This window comes from Rhodamnia argentea, chromosome 2 (genome assembly GCF_020921035.1).
Source record: "Rhodamnia argentea isolate NSW1041297 chromosome 2, ASM2092103v1, whole genome shotgun sequence".
Classification (NCBI taxonomy): Eukaryota; Viridiplantae; Streptophyta; class Magnoliopsida; order Myrtales; family Myrtaceae; genus Rhodamnia; species Rhodamnia argentea.
The window spans coordinates 8,022,323-8,041,584 of record NC_063151.1 but is presented as its reverse complement, the minus strand read 5'-3'; the positions used below and the strand labels follow the sequence as shown (position 1 = coordinate 8,041,584).

Genomic DNA, 19,262 nt, shown 5'->3' with positions numbered 1-19,262 from the left:
TAGATCTAGCCTAGCCTTGACAGCCCCACCTTGCCCGGGCGAGGTGAGGTCGTCCCACATGGCCCTCAAGTGTGGCCTCGCCTAGGTTGTGGCTCACCAGTAGCTAGCCATGGGACCGGCCACCGGCGAAAATGAGGGAGGAAAAATATAAAGAAAAAGCAAAGAAAAAAGGAAACAATTCAAAAAAAAAAAAGGAAGAAGAAGCAAATAACGAAAATTGCTATTTGGTCAGGCCTTTCTTTGAAATAATAAGGGTACTTGAGGCCTTTATTTAAAACAATGTCTACTTTAGGACCTTATTTGAAAAAAATAATGACACTTCAAGTCCTTATTTGAAATTTTTTTCTAATTTAGAATGTTAGATTTGCCAAATTCTAAGTAGCCTTTGATGCCACATGTTAAAAATAAATCTTGATTGCTGTCACCTTGGAGTTATTTGGTACATTATTTCTAAAACAGTTTTCGGCGCGCTCCAACTTCTAATTCCGCCAAGCATCTCATAACTGCAGCGGTTACAGCTTTTTGCAAAAATCCCTTAATCCCGGCTCTGCGGCTTGACCGAAATGTATTACGAAACATCCAAGTTATGAACAGCACGTGACTTTTCAACCACGGCTGAAATTAAATCAAACGGGCATCATCAGAAAGGCGAGGGGACATCATCATAATCTCTTACTTACGGATCCTAATTATCATCTAATAATTCTTACTCGGGTTGTCGTTTGAGGAATCGAAGCGATCATTGACAGGAATAAGATCCTTTTTTTGTCAGAAGAACGAGCAAAAAGGCCATGCCCTTCCATGGAGACCCTTGCCACCGAACCTCAGCACATGCTATTACAGCATCTCCTCTACCCCACCACCACCCTTTCCCCTTCCTCTTATATATATATATAACATCCCTTCCTCTTCATCCCATCACTCTTTTCTCTCTGCATTTCCTTCCTCCAGCTCATTCTGCAGCAGACAACCTATATTATGCAACCAATGTACACCTCGAAACCTAAGGTGGCCATGGCGACTGCCGCGGAAACCTGCGCTGGCATTCCTCCTCCTGTCGTGGCTGCTGTCGCCAAGATCAACGGAAGGCCCGTCCTCCAACCCAACTGCAATCGTAGTAGTACCGGTCCGACTCCGGTCTCTCTTCCAACCGCTAAGAAAGTGTTCCTGTCGGTACCCACTGGTTACCATACTAACTCCTCTCCTCCTCCACTGCCGCCTCCCAGTTCCTTTCCCACTTCCGACCGATCATCGCGGCCTTCCTTGAATTCTTGTTCTATTGATGATGACCCGGCACTGAGAAGCGGTGGCAGAGGCACCACTCCTACTTTGCTTGACAGAAAGAAGTCGAAGAGTTTCAACGGTAGGAGTAATGTTGCAGTGGTCGAGTCTTATTCATCATCGCTGATCCTGGAGAGCCCCGGAAGCATAGCAGCCGGGAGGAGGGAACAGATGGCCCTCCAACAAGCCCAGCGCAAGATGCGGGTTGCACATTATGGGAGATGTAAGTCAGCTAAGTTCGATGCCCGAGTTGTCCCTCTCGATTCTCCACCGCCAACAGCAATGGCGATTATGGAGGAAGACAGGCGGTGCAGCTTCATCACCAGCAATTCAGGTCTGCTCTGTTGTGTCTGTTCGTTCGTGTACATATTCCTGCTGATGACATTCCTAGTTTTGAATCGTGTGGAATTATCATATTTTCTTGCAGATCCTCTGTATATCGCTTATCACGACCAAGAATGGGGAGTGCCAGTACATGATGACAGGTCCGTCCCATTCTCTCTCTCTCTCTCTCTCTCTCTCTCTCTCGCTGTATGTGCTGCGTGCGTGTTAAAATCCTGATCCTGATAAATCAAGGTTGATGCTAACTGTAGGGTGTTGTTCGAATTGCTTGTGCTGAGTGGCGCTCAGGTGGGTTCAGACTGGACTTCAATCTTGCGGAAACGTCAAGATTTTAGGTGAGAATGACAAAGTTTCAACCAATCCAGCAATGAAATTTAACGTCTAAAACTTGCAGCTATGCAGAACACTCATTTCTCCTTCTTCCTCCTATGGACATCCAGGAATGCCTTTTCAGGATTTGAAGCAGGAACAGTCGCCACCTTCACTGACAAGCAGATCACATGGATTAGCTCTAAGTACAGTGTGGACATAACCCGAGTTCGCGGTGTTGTTGATAATTCCCTTCGCATCCTCGAGGTAATTCACTTCCACCACCTACTCTTCACTGTTCAATACCAGTAATGTATGCACTAAGAAAGTAGATGACAAGTGCATGTGTAAAGGCATCAATGGAAACGCCTGTTATGTCCTTGTTAATTGCACAATATTCATTATCGTGACACTTTTCTTCAGAAGAGACTTTCCCTATTCTCACTTCTTCCTTTTTCGGGGAAGAAATGTGTTTGATCTGATTGTAAACCTAGCCCCCACAAGTCCAGAACTAGACAAATTCGTGACCAGACTTAGGACGAGTAACATAGGCACATATGTGAAATCTCATCGATAAGGGAATTGAAATACTGCAGATCAAGAGGGAATTTGGGTCGTTTGACAAGTACATATGGGGATTCGTCAACTACAAGCCAATTTCTACGCGATACAAATGGGGCCACAAGATTCCGGTGAAAACGTCGAAATCAGAGAGCATAAGCAAAGACATGCTAAGGCGGGGATTCAGATCCGTCGGTCCAACTGTAGTTCACTCCTTCATGCAAGCTGCTGGCCTCACCAATGATCACTTGATCACTTGCCATCGCCACCTTCAGTGCACGGCATTAGCAGAACAGGCCACCGCTTGATCCGTCAACGCAAGAAACTGAACGCCGTTTATAACCAACTTGTAATTTCCCTGTTTACTTCATCGGCGACTGGCTTTAATTTGATTAAAGATTGGTGGTGTGTATAGAGTAGCCATAGTTAGACAGAGAGAGAGGAGAAGATGAGTTGTTAGATATTCTGTCAATGGTGATGTATCATGATTAGAGGTGGGAGATGGATAAGATCTGGACAGGGAGAAAAGAATATGTGCATGTGCAAGTGGAAGTGGAAGTGGGAAGTGCAACTGCAATTTGGGAGGCATGTCATGTGTGGGTGTTGTGAAGTTGTCTGATTCTTCCCCCACTTCTTTCTTTTTCCAAAAGACTTTGTATTCCATGTGGAGGAGTAGGGCCACAAGCCTCACCAGTCACCACTCTCTTCCATCTTCATCTCTTTCAACTTTTTTCTGCATTCTGGCTTTTTGTTGAGCGAGTTTGAGTTGTACTTCTAAGTTCTAACCCAATGGGGGCTGAGGGGGGATGAATATATCACATCCTGCTCCCACCCCAAAAGAAAAGAGAAGAAAAGAAAAGAAAGATGTTTGGATTTGGTGTGCTTAAAAGTGTTGGCATGATGCTGCTTGCCCCCATCCCCATGTGCTTCACTTCTGTTTACTTTCTGCACATGCTTCTTCCCTTATTAAAACAAACGGGCAATACAGATACATCAATACAGGTACATCTTATATCTTCTCCATGTGCCCACTTGATTCGCATGCCTTTTTTTTTCCCTTCTAGTCCTGTCCGCACTCCACATTCTCCGGTAAGAGTGCTGCGCTGTAGGCAAGACGGATCGTAACCTCAATGCAGTTTGTGCCGGTTCCTTCAAACGTCTCGGTCAGCATACTAATTGATCATACTGTCCACCACTTCATGTCCATTTCAGGTACTGCCACCACTTCATGTCCATTTCAGGTACTGCTATATTGCGTATTCGATGAACCAACAGAGAGAACAGGAACTTCCAGACACTGCAGAGGCACTTCACCGCCGCCTTACTATGATTGCTCCTTCACTGATGAAACCACACTGATGGTTGGAGGAGATCGAATTAAACGAACCTCAACCGTATTATTCACTAGGATTACTTTTCAGGCGGCAACAGATACACCTCTCTGAAACAGAATTTGATTGCTTGCGTGGTGGGAAAGTAATCGGGCCGAGATGGACACGTGAACCTCAAGAAAACGGGATTAGAGAGGTGGGATCCGTAGCAGGTTCAAAGGGAGCTTCTTGACGAAGCAATCACGCAAAACTAAAGCAAAGCTCGTTTGCACTTTGCAGGATGTCAGTCAGTATCCGCATTCGGGCCAAATCAAGTCTTCGACACAAACTTGACGGTGAAGCCTGTCCAATTATGGAAACTGGAACCCAGTTTCCCATTTGACACCTTTCACTATGGGAATGTTCTTCCACCCGATATATATCGTGTGTATCAATTTTGAGCACGAACCTATAATAGTAACTATTGCGCGGAACAACCGATCGAACAATAAATAGATAAAATAAGAAAATAAATCGAACACTAGATATATGTGGTTCGATTGTAGAGATTTACGTTTACGAGAAGAGCAGCAACGAATTTCGATCAAGCGATACACGAAGATTATAAACGACACTCAAGTCACTCAAATAATCTCAATATTTTTCGGCCCCAATTACATCCAAGAACTTCACAGTGTTTAACTCTATAATTTTTCGTGAAATAATATTTCAATTTCATAAAGGAATTAAATACAAATCTTACGATAAGATTTAATTGAGTATTGAAACACTCAAGTCTTTTGATGTAATTTATGAAACTTGAAAGCCCACGAGAAAGTCACCTCTGCCCACCGACTTCGCATGGAAAACCACAACGCACTCTCTTTTGGAGTATGTATGCACCGCCTGGAGAGTCCAAGATTCGCCAAGAAAAAGAAGTCCCAGTTTGACTTATCAAACAAGAAAAAGTCGCCTTGGACTTATCCCTTTTTTTTTTCTTGTTGTTATCTTAAGTAGACATGGCCGGTTCACCGGCGGAATCGGAACCGGCGGTTCCGGGCCGGTTCCGATTTGGAACCGGCGGTTCCGGGTCAATTCCGATTCTGTTTTTTAATTTTAATTTTTAAAATAACAAATAATAAAATGAACATAATAAATTAAAAATTATAATCAAATTGTACATTATAATAAAATATGGGGGGGAAAAAAAGAGAGGAGGAATGGGCTTGAATTTAATTAATTATCATTAAGTGCTTACATATCTTCTTGGGGATAGAAGAATCAAAGTACATGTAGTTCTTTTACCTTGATAACCCCAACTTACCTCATCGTTAATCGTCGCTACTCGTTGTGGTACCGCGGTGGTGTCTCCACAATCCTCACTAAAAAATTCGTGTTATCGATCCAGCTCTTGGTGTCGATATTTAGCTTTCGTCCAATCGTCGACATAAGCTTGAACTTCCACGGACTACGGGCTTAATCTTGAACAACGAAAGTCCAAAACTAGTCCTCCGGCGCTAAATACTTATTCAACTGCAACCGTTGAAGAAGAGGTTGTTAATATCCGGCAAGCGATGAGAGTGAGAACCGAGTAATCGATTTGGTGACTCTTCCACCACTTTAGGATTTCGAAATCTGTACTATGTTCTGCATCACGAAACTCAAATTGAGTGGTTAAATATTTTTCTAATTCAGAAATACTACTTGTTGCCTCTTTTTATTTTTATTTTTTGCCTACTCTTGAGCATATTGTACCATCTACTAAGTGAACTACCGGTTTCGCTACGTGAGGCGATAAATTGTAAAGATCCAGAATCACTTAAACCATATCTACTACAAAATTCTCCATATAATACTATTATAGATTCTTTAACATGTCATTGTATATTTGAAATATCTATTGAATCTTCTAAATGTAAACAATCATGATAATACACATTCAAATAATCTAGTAAACCGTCTAATTTAATATGTGGATAAAAAACAATACCAACTAAATAGACAAGAAGAATTTGAAAATAATAATTCAATCATTTTTCTCACATTACTAAAATAGTCCGATCTAATTCAGTATCTTTTTCATATTCACTAAAAACGCTACCAATATTAACACACTTTATTAAAAATAAATGCGTAATAGGATAATAAATACTCGATAAAGTATTAGTAACATCATTAAAAATTTTCAAAAAATTTAAAAAAAATTTGCAAACGTCCCAATGTTGTGGAAGTAAAGTAATTTCGAGAATATTTTGCAAAATAAACATATATAATAAATTTTTGTATTTAAAAGTTTGACAAAACAACTCGTAGGTAGAATTCCAACGAGTCAGAATATCTTTTGGAAACCTTTTTGCCTTTCTCCCATGTTGTTTACAAAATTTTCCCCATGCTTTCATAAAATGGGCACGACTCCATAAAAATTTAATTGCACCCTTTATTGGAGGGAGAGAAGTGTCAAGAGTTCGTAAATCATCTTGTACACATAAATTTAAAACATGGCAAGCACATCTAATGTGAAAAATTGTCCGCCAAAAGAGGGTTTGCAAATATTTTCTAATTCGGGAATGGACGTGGTATTTGCGGCGGCATTATCAAAACCAATTGAAAATACTTTATTTATCAAATTATATTCTTCTAAAACTTGCCTAATTATTCTATAAATATTATGAGCCGAATGTTTTTCATCAAAAACTCGAAATGTAATAAGTCTTTTTTGAATGGTCTAGTCGTCACCTATCCAATGACACGTGACATCCATATAAGAATGAATTTGTCAAGGATTACTTCAAATATCGCTACCTAAATGCACACGTCCATTGAATTCCGTAAAAAATTTTGCTAAAGATTTTTTTCCTTTTTTATAAAGATGAAAAAGTTCACGTTTAAAAGTATTTTTTGAAATAGTCGGTGCTTGTGGAACCAACGCAGTATTTATCAAATATTTCAAATTAAAATTTTCACCAGTAGTAAACGGAGCATGATCAAGGGCAACATGTTCAGCTAATGTTTGTTTATAAAATGCGTCGGTATAACGGAATAACGGATGAGGATTAGGATTGGTGTACCCAGAAATTTGTTGTTGCGTAGTGTCGATCCCCGCTTGCGTTGGATGTTTTTTCGTCGGATGTCGACGGAATGTTCCGTAACCATATCCTTTGATAAATTTGTATGTTTGCAAACAATATTTACAATTTATATTATACTTACCTTCGTCTTTATCATGTACCTTGTCGAAGTGCAGCCACAAGTCGGATGTATTATCTCGGCCCTTCCATTCCAGCTCATTTGCCGTCGATGTTTCTTCTACACGAGTAGGAGGATGAAGAATTTCTTGTATTGAGATGTGCTCAACGTTCGAAATCGGAACAACGTTGATATTATCGTCGTTGTCTTTCCAACATGCATACTCACAAGGATATATTCGGGAATGGGATACTCGGAATCTCCCATAGTCGTCTTGCCATTTCGAGTATTTCTACTTCCACTTGCCATTTTTTAGAGAATTGATCAGAAATCCAATTGAGAGAGAATTGAGGCGGGATTGAGAGAATTGAGCGGATTGAGAAAATTTGAGAGAATTGTTGAGAGAATTTTTGAAAAAAATGAAAGGGAGAGGATAAGTATTTATAGAGAAGAATTAAAAACAAATCAAAATTTTTTATTTTTATTTTTTTAAAGAAGCAACGGCTCTTTGGGCCGTTGCCCAAAGAGCCGTTGCTCTTTTTTTTGGGGGGTGGGTGTGCCTAGGGGCTCTTTGCCCAACCAGCCCATCCGGGGCCTTTTTTTTTTAATATAATAAACGGGTCAAAACCGTGGGCCCGGTCAACGGGCTGGTTTTGGGCCCGGTCAAGGGCCCAGGTTCGGGCCCCGGTTCCAATGTGGCCATGTCTAATCTGAAGCAATAATCCAACGTGACTTGGACTCTAACAAGAAATACACAAAATCTTATCCTCTTGCCAAAAGATATCCATCGCACGTGTATTATATTTTGCTCGATCTCGGACGTTCGTAAAAATATTCTATTCGAGATATTCACGATTTCACTTCAGGCTCAAACTTGAGACATATTCTAACAATCTTCACATTTGCTCAACGTTTGAGCCAAGTCACAATCGCTTCCCTAGAATCCGAATTTCGCTACTACTCTCCCAACACCTCCAATGGGCTCAACCGCCACATATGTCTCGCAAGTCCAATCACGCTTGAACTTCGCCATAATTGTGGACCTCATCAAAACATCAACTGTACATGCACCTTTAACTACTCCACAAGGACTTTCCGACATAACCTCCTCAACCACAGATAAAACAAAACTACCATTGCGTCCATATCTATCAAGAGACCAAATAGTACATTGTCAATATCAACGATTACAACAAACCGTTGGTTCTACGGGTTTCACCTCGCTACAAGCATTATTTGTGTCGATTGCTTCGTTAGTACTCGTTATCTCAAGAGTTTCCGGTTGCAACTTCATCTCAAGCTGAACACCGTCCAAATCCATTTTAATACTACCACAAACACTCCTAGCCAAAAGTATTAGAAACTTGTCAAAAGTAACTTTCTAGCTGTGAATAGTTGAATTTATATTTGATACCACAACCGATAGCCCCACTCACTTCGTGCATAGCCATGGAATATGCACCTTGCATTCACATCGAGTTTATCATCACTTACTTGATAATAACATGGGCAACCAAATATTCTAAAAATAGAATAATCAGTAATGTTACCTTACCACACTTTTTCGGGAATCTGATATTCGATCGCAGTCAATGAAAATTTGTTCATCATGTAACTCGCCATACTACATCCACTAGAATTCTCCTACCCATACTAGCACTAGGAATCATTTTACGAGTTGTCTCTAGTAATATTCTGCTTATCAATTTTGCAAACTATTGTGGTTTACTAGCACTAATATAGTGTTTCACTATGCCCTTTTTCATGCAAAATTTATTTACCGGTTCCGATAAGAACTCCATGCTATTGTCGGTTAGCACATGCTTGATCGACTTACTAGTCTCTGTCTTGATCAAAGCTCTTAATCGCGTGATCTTGACAACATCATCAAACTTGTGTATCAACAAAAATACCCAAGTCTTCCTCGAGCAATCGTTATACTCTTGAACAAATACCGACGTCTCCGGAACGAAACCCGTTAATATCTCACCTTGAAGTTCATAAAGGCTACCATGCTTGATTTCTCTTATTATCACCAAGGCACCTCAAACAACCTTCAGAACTCCACCTTGTGAAGAATACCCGCAACCAACTGAATTTATGGCACCAAAGGAAATTAAGTCATTTTTCAATTCGAAACGTGCCTTATTTCAGGTCAATGTCCTCACAATACCATCATGTATTGTGATTTTAACATTACTAACACTCACAACATCTCATTCAACGTTGTTTCCTAATTGGACTTTACCACTACCCATGCATTGATAATTAGTAAACCAGTTTTTATTTGGTATAATGTGAAACGAACAATCAGAATCCATAATCCATCCATCAAATGACGAATCCACAATGATAGACAAGACACTATCGACACTATCAGAATTATTAGCTATAGGTACAACATCATCCGCAAATTCAACTCTAATTTCCTTACCCTTCTCATTTTTCAGCTTAAGGTGATCTCTTCTAAGATGTCCTATCTTGCCACGGTTCCAACAAACAGCACCACCAATCCTAGACTAACCGAGTCTATTCTAGTTCGTACTACTTTTGCTAACATGATTACAAGTTCTTCCTCTATTTTCACCTACTAAAGCAGTAGATATAGATTCATCGAATTCTTTTCTACGGATACCCTCACTTAGAATTAATTCTTGAATCCCATCAAATATCAAACTTGTTGACCTAGAAGAATTACTAACAGTAGTAATAATAGTATTCCAACTATCAAGCAATGAGGATAATAGAATCAAAGTACATACCTCATCTTCAAAGTCAATATCAATTGAACTCAATTGACTAACGATTACATTGAATTCATTGATATGATTAGCAATTGATGCGCCTTCTCTCATCTTCAAATTAAACAAACATCGCATCAAATAGACCTTGTTGATCGCAAAGGGCTTCTCGTACATGTCCGACGGTGCTTTTGTCAAACCCTTAGTGGTCTTCTCTTTTACGATATTAAATGCAACGTTACGAGCCAACATCGGCCAAATAACATCTATCGCTTGACTATCCAGTGTTTCCCAATCAGCTTGCTTCATCGTCTCTGGTTTCTCCCCGGACAAAGGCAAGTGCAGCTTTATCCGATATAGATAGTCATTAATCTGCATCTTCTAGAAATCAAAGTTCTTCCCCTCAAATCTGTCGATTTTCTTGTCGCCATTGATTAGCTTTAATTCAAGCAAACCTAACCCCGATACCAATTATTGCACGGAACAAACGATCTAATAATAAGTAGACAAAATAAGAAAATAAATCGGACACCAGATGTTTGTGATTCGGTCATAGAGACCTACGTCCATGGAAAAAGCAGCAACGAATTCCACTATAGAACAAGCGATACATGGAGATTACAAACCACACTCAAGTCACTTAAATACTCTCGGTGTTTCTCGGCTCCAATTACATCCAAGAATTCATGTAGTGTTTAGCCTCATAATTCCTTGTGAAATAATCTCTTAATCTCACAAAGCAATTAAACACAAATCTTACGACAAGATTTAATCGGCTTTTGAAACACTCACTGTTTTGATGTAATTAACGAAACTTGAAAGCCCACCAGAAATTCTCCTCTACCCATCAACTTCGCATGGAAAACTACGATGCACTCTCTTTTGGAGTATATATGCACCGCCTAGAGAGTCCAAAATTAGCCAAGAAAAAAGAAGTCCCAATTTGACTTGTCAAACAAAAAACTCTCCTTGGACTTATCTTTTTTTTTTTTTTTTTCTTGTTGTTATCTGAAGCAAGAATCCAATGTGACTTGGACTCTAACAAGAAATATACAAAATCTTATCCTCTTGCCAAAAGATATCCATCGCACGTGTATTATATTTTGCTAGATCTCGGACGTCCGTAAAAATATTTGATTCGAAATATTCACAATTTCGCTTCCGGCTCAAACTCGAGATATATTCTAACAGTAACTATGCAGACCCTACCTCCGTATTGAAGCATATAAACATACTTGCAAGACACAGCCGCCTAGCCCAATGCCTTCAAAGAATTGGTGAAAACACAGAGCAGCTAGAAGAGGCTTAATTGTTTTAGCACGTTCCCTAGTTCCCAACGACACTCCAATGATTACTGAATGAAGCAGTACTCCAAGCTCTAGCGCCTGTGTGTTGGGAGTAACAAACCGATAATTAACCATCCCAATAGGTCCGAAATATATAGAGTCGCTGCCTTTCTTTGCGGAAACCATACACATATGGCAACCACATGATATGGAGTACACACTATCAATCCACCTACTCGGGCTATGATACGATGTCGGATCAGCTCTGAGTGGCCTGGCTCCCCTGAAAGCATGGCGGGGAGATGTTTGGTGTGAGCATGGCTGCGTGCAGAGTTCACATTAAGAACTTCTCGATTAACCCCGTGATCCCCATCGTGGTCATCAGCGTTGGTCAGGTTGATGTCCCCAATATTCACTTGCTGAGGCTTATGTGGAGAGTGCTTCCTCTCAAGAACACTGGTCGCCAAGGAGTCAATCATCAGTGTCCCGATTCCGAACAACATAGCTACATACCTCGCGAATGGGAATGTACCGATGGATTTTTATTGAGGCACGGTGAAGTTAAGCTATTGAATGCCTTGGGTAATATGTGAATGAAGCCGGTGGTAAGGATGACACTGGCGGCGAAGGCCTTGATCAGGAAGAAAGCGTCATTTTGCAGGCTCAAACTGGGGATTTTCCTGGCCAACAATGGGATGCTCCCCCCACACAACTCCTGCAAGGAGGATGGCATCGATAGCAGCCACTTTGTATCTAATGAGAGTGTCGCCTTTGGCACCATTGTTAGGCTTCGGATGCTCACTATCGCACTCACACATGCGATTGGCTGAGACAACGGTGGTCGAAATGGAATACCAAGAACGAAAATGAACCTACTTATCTTTTTCTATAATTCATGGACTAAACTGAACATGTTCTAAATATTCAGATATCATATTGTTTAAATCAAAAGTTCATAGATCATATTATATATTAGGTTAAAATTTAAAAATTACATTAGTCAAATTAAAAATTTATAAATTATATTATATTTGATCAAAGTTCAGGACTATTTATATCATTACCCATAATAAAGCCATAAAAGAAATGGGAAATAGAAAACGGTAACAGGGGTTATCATGGACGAGGCGGTATCATGGCAAGGGCGAAAGGAGAGATTTTGAGGCAGTTTGGGCAAGTGGGTGCCAACTGCTGAGTGATAGAGCCTCTGGGGGGACTGGAGGGAGGAGAAGGAAGCTTTTCGCGCGACAGAGAGAGTGGCGAGAAACCCTACTTCTTCTATCTCTCCAATTCTCGAAGACCCTGAAGATCTCGGAGCTTCCTCTCTCTCTCTGTCTGTCTCTCTCTCTCTACACATCTTGGGGGGGTTTCCATTCGCTACTGATTCACGATGGTCCGTACTTCTTGTCCCCCGCACTGTTGTTGGACCCTTTTGTTTTTTCTTGTTTCCTCGGAAAGCTGATGCTGTTGTTCTTTGCTTTTACGTCGGATCATCGAAAACGCGAGTCTTTCTTGCTTCGGAATCGTAGGTCTGCCGGTCAAGCTACCGGCTTAGTTCAATTTTGTCTTCTTTAAGCGCAATTTATGGCTAGTTCAGTTGTTAGACTACGCTATCAGATGATATGGTAGTATAGCCAAATTGATCTTTAAGCAATCTCTGTTCCGGTGGATGTTGTTACACTTTCTTGAACCCAACTTTGTTGAGCCGCGTAGAGTTATGGCGGAGAGACAGTATCCTCCTTTCCTTTCCGTGGAGTATCCATGTTCCATCTTTAGCTCATTCCATGCCTAATTCATTCCTTCCGATTTTGCAGCACAAATTGGGACGGAGCCACCGTGACAAAGTGCAGCAGGTCATGGCAATTACTGGAGCCAGGTAGCCTCCCAATCCTCCAAATGAAAGCACGTTCCCATGGAAGAGCATGGCACGAGAATTGGTCTACTGGGGCCATAGATTTCACTTTTTACTGCAATTTTGAAGTTGTTGGAAATGAATGAAGGGAGAATTCTGTGAAGGTTCTCAAGAAAGCTGTTTTTTTGCTCAGATTTTGGATTCAATGTACATCTTTTCTATGCCTTTTGGCTTTGGCTTCTTTGTTGGCTTGTGATCTTATCCTGGGATAGATCGTGTTTTGTGGTAATATAAGCAAAGCCATTAAAGGAACAAGTGCATACACTTTTGGTTTGTTGATGACAAACATAACTAAAAGTTGAACTGACAAGTGCAGCATAAAAGTGCATATGTGAAACCCTTCCCCTTTTTTGTTCTATGATGGTTGGTTTATTGGGGAATTAGTGTAATCTGTTGACTATACATTTCTGTAGCGGTTGACTCCTGACATGCCTGATTTCCATTTACCTTTGTTACTTATTCCATGATGATTGTGCTGGCGCTCTTTCTCAGGAATTATGTAGATCTTGTCATTTTTAGTTTGATTATTCGTCTACTCTTTCTTTCTGCTGTGCCCATTTGTGTATATGACACGCAAACAAGCTGTCTTCACCACCCCCCACCTCCCTCCAGGCTGCAATCAGTTTCTTTAAATACAAATTTTTTTGTTTCCTTGCAGTGAAAAAGTTGCCCTTCAGGCTTTGAAGGCCAGTGACTGGCATCTTGAAGGTGCTTTTGATGTATTTTACAGTCAGCCACATATAAGAACTTATACTGATACAAGACACTTGGAGGAGCTTTATCAGAGATATAAAGGCAAGGCTTGCTTCTGAATTCCTGGATTGTCACAGCTCTTTTTTTATTTTTATTTTTCAGTGTGTGTGTGTTGTTGGGGGGGTGGGGGGTTGGGGGGGTGGAGGGAGGGGGGTTCCTCTTGGATGGAATTTCTTCTTATGCAGATTAACAGGAGTTACAGGACAATGATCCTTCTTTTGGATTTGTTACCAGTTCTGTAGTTCTATACAGTGTCATAAGTCTGGTTGTTCGACTTTTAAAAGAAAGCTTATGTACTGGAGTTATAACACCTTGGAGATATTGTTCTGTTTTACGCTATCTGATGAGCAGATGTATTTGAATTTGCAGATTCCTATGCTGATATGATACTTGTCGATGGGATTACTCTTCTTTGCAATGATCTTCAGGTGGCCAGTCGTGATTCTTTCAGTTACAATCTCAATTATATTGCACCAGCTCCTTGAATTTCCAGAATGCACCTTGAGTTTTCTCTTTCTACCATTTTCTTTCATCTTCCTAGGATGCTTGGGAACCTTCTCCCTGTTCTGTATGTTTCCTAGTTAAATGACGCACAAGGATCTTATTTTGCAGGTGGATCCCCAAGATATTGTCATGGTAAGTGAACATGCGTAATCGTACCAGTACGCTGTCATAGGATGAGGATACTCGCTTTATTGTTTACTTGAACATTCTGATACAAAAAAATGCACTGCTGTGACTGCTTTGCTTGACCTAATCGCTTGAAGGCGAAGATTGTGTACTTCCATGTTTCATCTCTTTCTGCCGTTTTATCTTCCTCAATTTTCTGGTTAATATCTTTCGGTTTGGTAGGAAAATTAGTCCAACATTCCATTAGTCAGCTAGAAGACTTTATTAGTTAGAAATTCACCTTTGAACCTCAGAAGACTAAAACAATAGGATTTCATGTATCAACTAGGAATGGCTGTTTCTGTTCCACGTAAGCTATTGCCATTTTGTTCTACATATAAAGTTTGTTTTTGGTCAGGGAATCTGAAGGTTGTGTCAAGGTACTTTAACATGGCTGCAACCTATGAAAATTGTTGATAGAGGTTGTTCATAGATAAAGCTAAAAATCAAGTTTCAGCAATGCTTGTATTTTCTTTTTATTCTAGAGACTGCATCATGTGTATTGTGGTCTTGGTTGAGATTTTTCTAATGATGAGATTCATTTGTATCAGCTGGTTCTTTCATGGCACATGAAGGCTGCAACCATGTGTGAATTTTCGAAGCAGGAGTTCATAAGTGGACTGCAGGGACTTGGGTAGTTCTCCTTGCCTGTCTTTTTTCTGCTTTTCCTGATACCCCACTGTTTGCCCTCATGCATTATTCTGAAGGCTGGTCTTTCTTGGCAGAATAGATTCCCTGGAGAAATTCCGTGAAAGGATACAATATATGCGCTCTGAGTTGAAAGATGAGCGTATGCAATTAAATGAAATTATTACCACAGTTTGATTGATAAGTATGACAATTGCTTGCTAGCGCTTATTGTTTTATCTCTGATTTTTTTTTTTTCACTGAGCAGAAAAGTTCCGGGAGATATATAACTTTGCTTTTGGTTGGGCAAAAGAAAAGGTATGCATCTTAGGAGTGACATTAAAATGGAAATTTTCAATTCTGAGCCATATAATGCTTGATCAGCTTCAGGATAAGATTGTTACTGATTAAGTTGGCTTTGCACGTTGATGGTAAAATACACAACAGCTTAGATTCTCGTATTTTATCAATGTGTTTGATTGAATCTTGTTGGATTATTATGGCAGCTTAAGAGCATTTTTTTAGATTCCTTTTGCAGCCAGTAGCACCTCGACTTTTGCAAACCTAGGGTCAGGTTGTAGCACCTAAGGTTCCTAGAATCATATCTAGTAAAGATCGGGTGATCTACTAAAATGATCAGTTACTTTGTTGATTAAAGATACCTGACTTTTTTACGCTATTTCAATTTCTAGTCTAAGTTGGTATAAATCTTAGTCAACCGTTTGACGTTTAAATCTGAAGGGGAAAATCTGATGGTTCGACAGATTAATACAGGAAGGTAATAAATGTTATATCATCGAAAAAACTTACTGTTATGTGGTATTCTGTATGATATTATTTACACTTTCAATCTCCTGAAAGAATTTGACTTGCATCTGTAGAGAGTGCCTTCGTGCTGGAATTTTTACATTGGGCCCAGAATATGTTTCATATCCTTTTCATATCCACCTCTGATTACTTTTCTCCGTGGGCCTTCCACGAGCATTTTCACCTCAGTTCTTTTATTCATGTCATCTCCACTTACCTCAGGGTCAGAAATCCTTGGCACTTGATACAGCAATTGGGATGTGGCAATTGCTTTTTGCTGAAAAGCAATGGCCATTAGTTGATCACTGGTGTCAGTTTTTACAGGTAGTTTTGTTTTGTGTACTTATTGAGCATAATAATTTGTTTTGAGTTATTAATTATTCGTCCTCACCTCTGAGTATGGCTGTCCTGATTTTTTGCTTAAGTAGATCCAAGAATCTATTGTTTAGTGCACGTTCGGGAGGCCTCTTCGCCTCCCCCCAAAAAAAAAAAAAAAAGATATCTCTGACATAAAGGTCATAAGCTGAACTCTTGAAATTTTGAGATGTCTGAGTGTCAAAATTATTCACACTTAAGTTCAGCTTAAAAGTCAAAACCTAAAGCCATACCTCCCTCAAGCACACAAATGCATGTCTAAAGGAATCCTAGCATAGCCCCTTTACGCCGAAAAAGGGAAGGATGTGTCCACTTTAACTTGGCTAAATTACTGGACATACTTTTTGTGGAAATTTTTGGGTATATTTGGCTTACAAAATATTTTCTGTTTTTTAAATTTTATTTTCAGTCCAAAGAGCCTATGTATATTCCACCCCGCCAACCCCCCCACCCCGACCCCCTCTCGCGCAACCTCCAAAAAAATGAAAAAAGCAACAAAATCTAGTAAGAAGAGAATTGCTCGGAAATACGTTTGGTGGGGCTTTCGATATTTCCAAGTAATTTAACATTTTTCTGGCAAAATAGAGGAGAGGAGATTTTTTCATTTCCCCACTTAAATGAGAAGAAAAGCAACTTAGGTAAATAATTTGCAATGCTGTGTGGATCAAAATGCAAGGAAGAATAACGAGGATTTAACATCAAATGTAGGTCCAAAAAAGTGGAGAGCTGAAAATGAGAAGCAGTTTTGGGAAATTGAAGAACTTCTTTAAGACCAGATGCACTTCTAATAGTTGCACGTTTGGAACCTTTGGACTTCATGTATTTGTTTCCCCGAGTATCATCTTTCTTCTATAATTGGGATGAATCTACACTTCAAGGCACATAGAAGCGAGTTGAACTATTTTTCAGGAGGAAATATGTTCAAAATACATATCTGTATTGTTGCCGAAAAAAAGAAGAAGAAAATAGTTATGTTTGAACAATGAAAACTAAATAGAGTAGACAAAATTGATAGTTAAATAAACTGGCAAGGTGGGGAATAGAGGTTGTTCATTTTCATCTTGAGGTCTCAGCTTAGTGAAGGGATGGTCAGTGTCACTTATGTTGGTTCCATTCCTGTAAATGCTGTCCCCTTTGCACTGTAGCTAGACTGTTCTGGTTGAATACAAAAGTAGGGACATCACATGCAAATTTATCTTTGTCAGAATGCAACAAATAGTTATCTCATCCTGTTTCAGAAACACAATTGGAAAATGTAAGCTTGTCTTGACATATAATGGCTGTTGAATGGGATTAATTATTGTCTTTCTCTTATTCAACACAGGCCCGTCATAATAAGGCAATCTCCAGGGACACATGGTCTCAACTATTGGAGTTCGCCAGGGTAAGTTATGATGAATGAAAATATTCTTTTTTGATTATATATCCTCTTCCATATATGTGAGTCTTTACTGGACTAGGTCTTGTATGTAGAAGTCTTGTAGCAGTACAGGGAGATGTCTTCGTTCCTATCACAGTCAGTTTTACATCCTTGCTTTCGTCCCTCTCTTCTTGCTGGAGAATCTGGCTGTTATTTATTCTGGTGTTTGGATCTAGGAGGGTTGAAGTTGCTTTTGGCTTATGAGTGTGTAGTCTCGGTGAGCAAGAATTGCACATATCTGAGATAGAACTTTGGTGGGAATGGAAATTTTCAACCTATAGATAATGTGAAAAATTCACTGCGAATTTTTACCTAGCCAGAGAATGCATTTGTTATCTTCACAGGCATCTTAAAATCTGTATCTTTCCCAGAGATGAAACTGACAGACACCCTTCTCTTATGCAGACTGTGGACCCAACCCTATCTAATTATGATGCTGAAGGTGCTTGGCCGTATCTTATTGATGAATTCGTTGAATACCTGAACGAAAATAACATTGTCCAGAAGAGTCAGATGGAGGATCCTGCCCGACGATGATGGGTTGCTGTGGTGCAGACTGTGCGGGTTGATCTTTAATCTTCTTGTGGATTGAGCTATGTGAGATTGTGATTGAATTCCTTTATAAAGCCAACTGGAGCCCTCTCTCCTTTTCTCCTCTCCTGCTACAGTCTCCTTCTTCCCCCATACACAAAGTAGTTAGAGAGAGGAAGAGAGATGAAAGACATCACTTCCTGAAAAAGTGACTTTCTTTTCCTTGGAAACCCATTTGATGTCCATACATTAGCAGTGATGGGAAGATGTGATATGGGAGATTTGATATTGTCCAATTTTTTTGTGAGATAATGTGAATTATGACTGGCATTATGTTTAAAATTTCTTGGTAGAACCAATGCGGGAGGCATCCTTTGTCAAGAAATATCTTTACTTTTGTTAATCACTGTAGCCTCGAGTTCTCAAGGTGGGGCTGTCATTTGTTAACTAGACTTGCTAAAAAGAAAATCGTTGGGGTGTCCAACGAGAGATATTAGTGAATGGCTGGTGAATCAGTCAGAACAGAGCCACAGGATTGTCTGAGTAACTTCTTGGGCTTGTTGAGAGGATTCTTCTTGCTGTTTCAGTGAGTGTGTTGTGCACCTCTCGATGTTATAAGAGTTAGCAACTTGCGTATTCTTCATAAATTTGATTTATTTGACAGCAGGCACTTGTCGATGCATTTATGAAGCCAAAAGTGATCTGCCCAAATGGCAGTAAAAAGGTATACGAGGAAGCGTCACTGACACCGGCCTTGATGAATTTACATGAGTTGGAACTGCAAATTGCCTTTGACTGCACCGTTACCAGTTCATAGGAACTAAATAATGAGGAAGGGAAGCAGGCTTCTTTCTTTCAGGTTCTGCAAGCAACTGAGCTTTGCACGTACTATTCTCAACGGGATATGAAGCAGGTCTAATGAAAGAGGTGATATGACATGCAATGTAATCCATGCCATAATCACACAGCCCACTATCTCCATTGAGGTTAAGGATCGGTTGAATGACGCTTGACATAATTGCCTTAACGCCTCTTTGAATGGAGCGGTCAACGATCATCTGCTTTGTGAGTTCTTCAGCTGATCAACTACACTTGAATTCCGTCAGACAGTTTAATGAGCAAGTGAGCAAATGAGGTTGACGTGAACAGGGT

The 19,262-nt window shown here is 40.0% G+C and overlaps 2 protein-coding genes and 1 pseudogene across 3 annotated transcripts; 2 read left to right on the top strand and 1 right to left on the bottom strand.

Moving 5' to 3' along the window:
- The first annotated feature begins 798 nt into the window (after positions 1 to 798).
- LOC115738778 lies at positions 799 to 3,364 on the top strand. The gene is made up of 5 exons (XM_030671509.2): positions 799 to 1,615; positions 1,709 to 1,766; positions 1,875 to 1,958; positions 2,064 to 2,199; positions 2,529 to 3,364. The coding sequence occupies exons 1-5, from the start codon at positions 979 to 981 to the stop codon at positions 2,799 to 2,801; spliced, it is 1,188 nt and encodes a 395-aa protein (XP_030527369.1). The 5' UTR covers positions 799 to 978; the 3' UTR covers positions 2,802 to 3,364.
- On the top strand, positions 1,789 to 18,452 carry LOC115738636 (DCN1-like protein 2). 2 transcript variants are annotated; one of them, XM_048273595.1, is made up of 12 exons: positions 1,789 to 1,807; positions 12,355 to 12,409; positions 12,831 to 12,892; positions 13,587 to 13,723; positions 14,051 to 14,109; positions 14,294 to 14,317; positions 14,902 to 14,984; positions 15,076 to 15,140; positions 15,246 to 15,295; positions 16,007 to 16,108; positions 17,484 to 17,543; positions 17,985 to 18,452. In XM_048273595.1, the coding sequence occupies exons 2-12, from the start codon at positions 12,407 to 12,409 to the stop codon at positions 18,114 to 18,116; spliced, it is 777 nt and encodes a 258-aa protein (XP_048129552.1). In that variant the 5' UTR covers positions 1,789 to 1,807; positions 12,355 to 12,406; the 3' UTR covers positions 18,117 to 18,452. The 2 variants fall into 2 exon arrangements, with proteins under 2 accessions (XP_048129552.1, XP_030527176.1); XM_030671316.2 differs by lacking the exon at positions 1,789 to 1,807 and having other exon boundaries at positions 12,153 to 12,409.
- On the bottom strand, positions 10,922 to 11,834 carry LOC125313937 (annotated as a pseudogene).
- Positions 18,453 to 19,262: the final 810 nt, after the last annotated feature.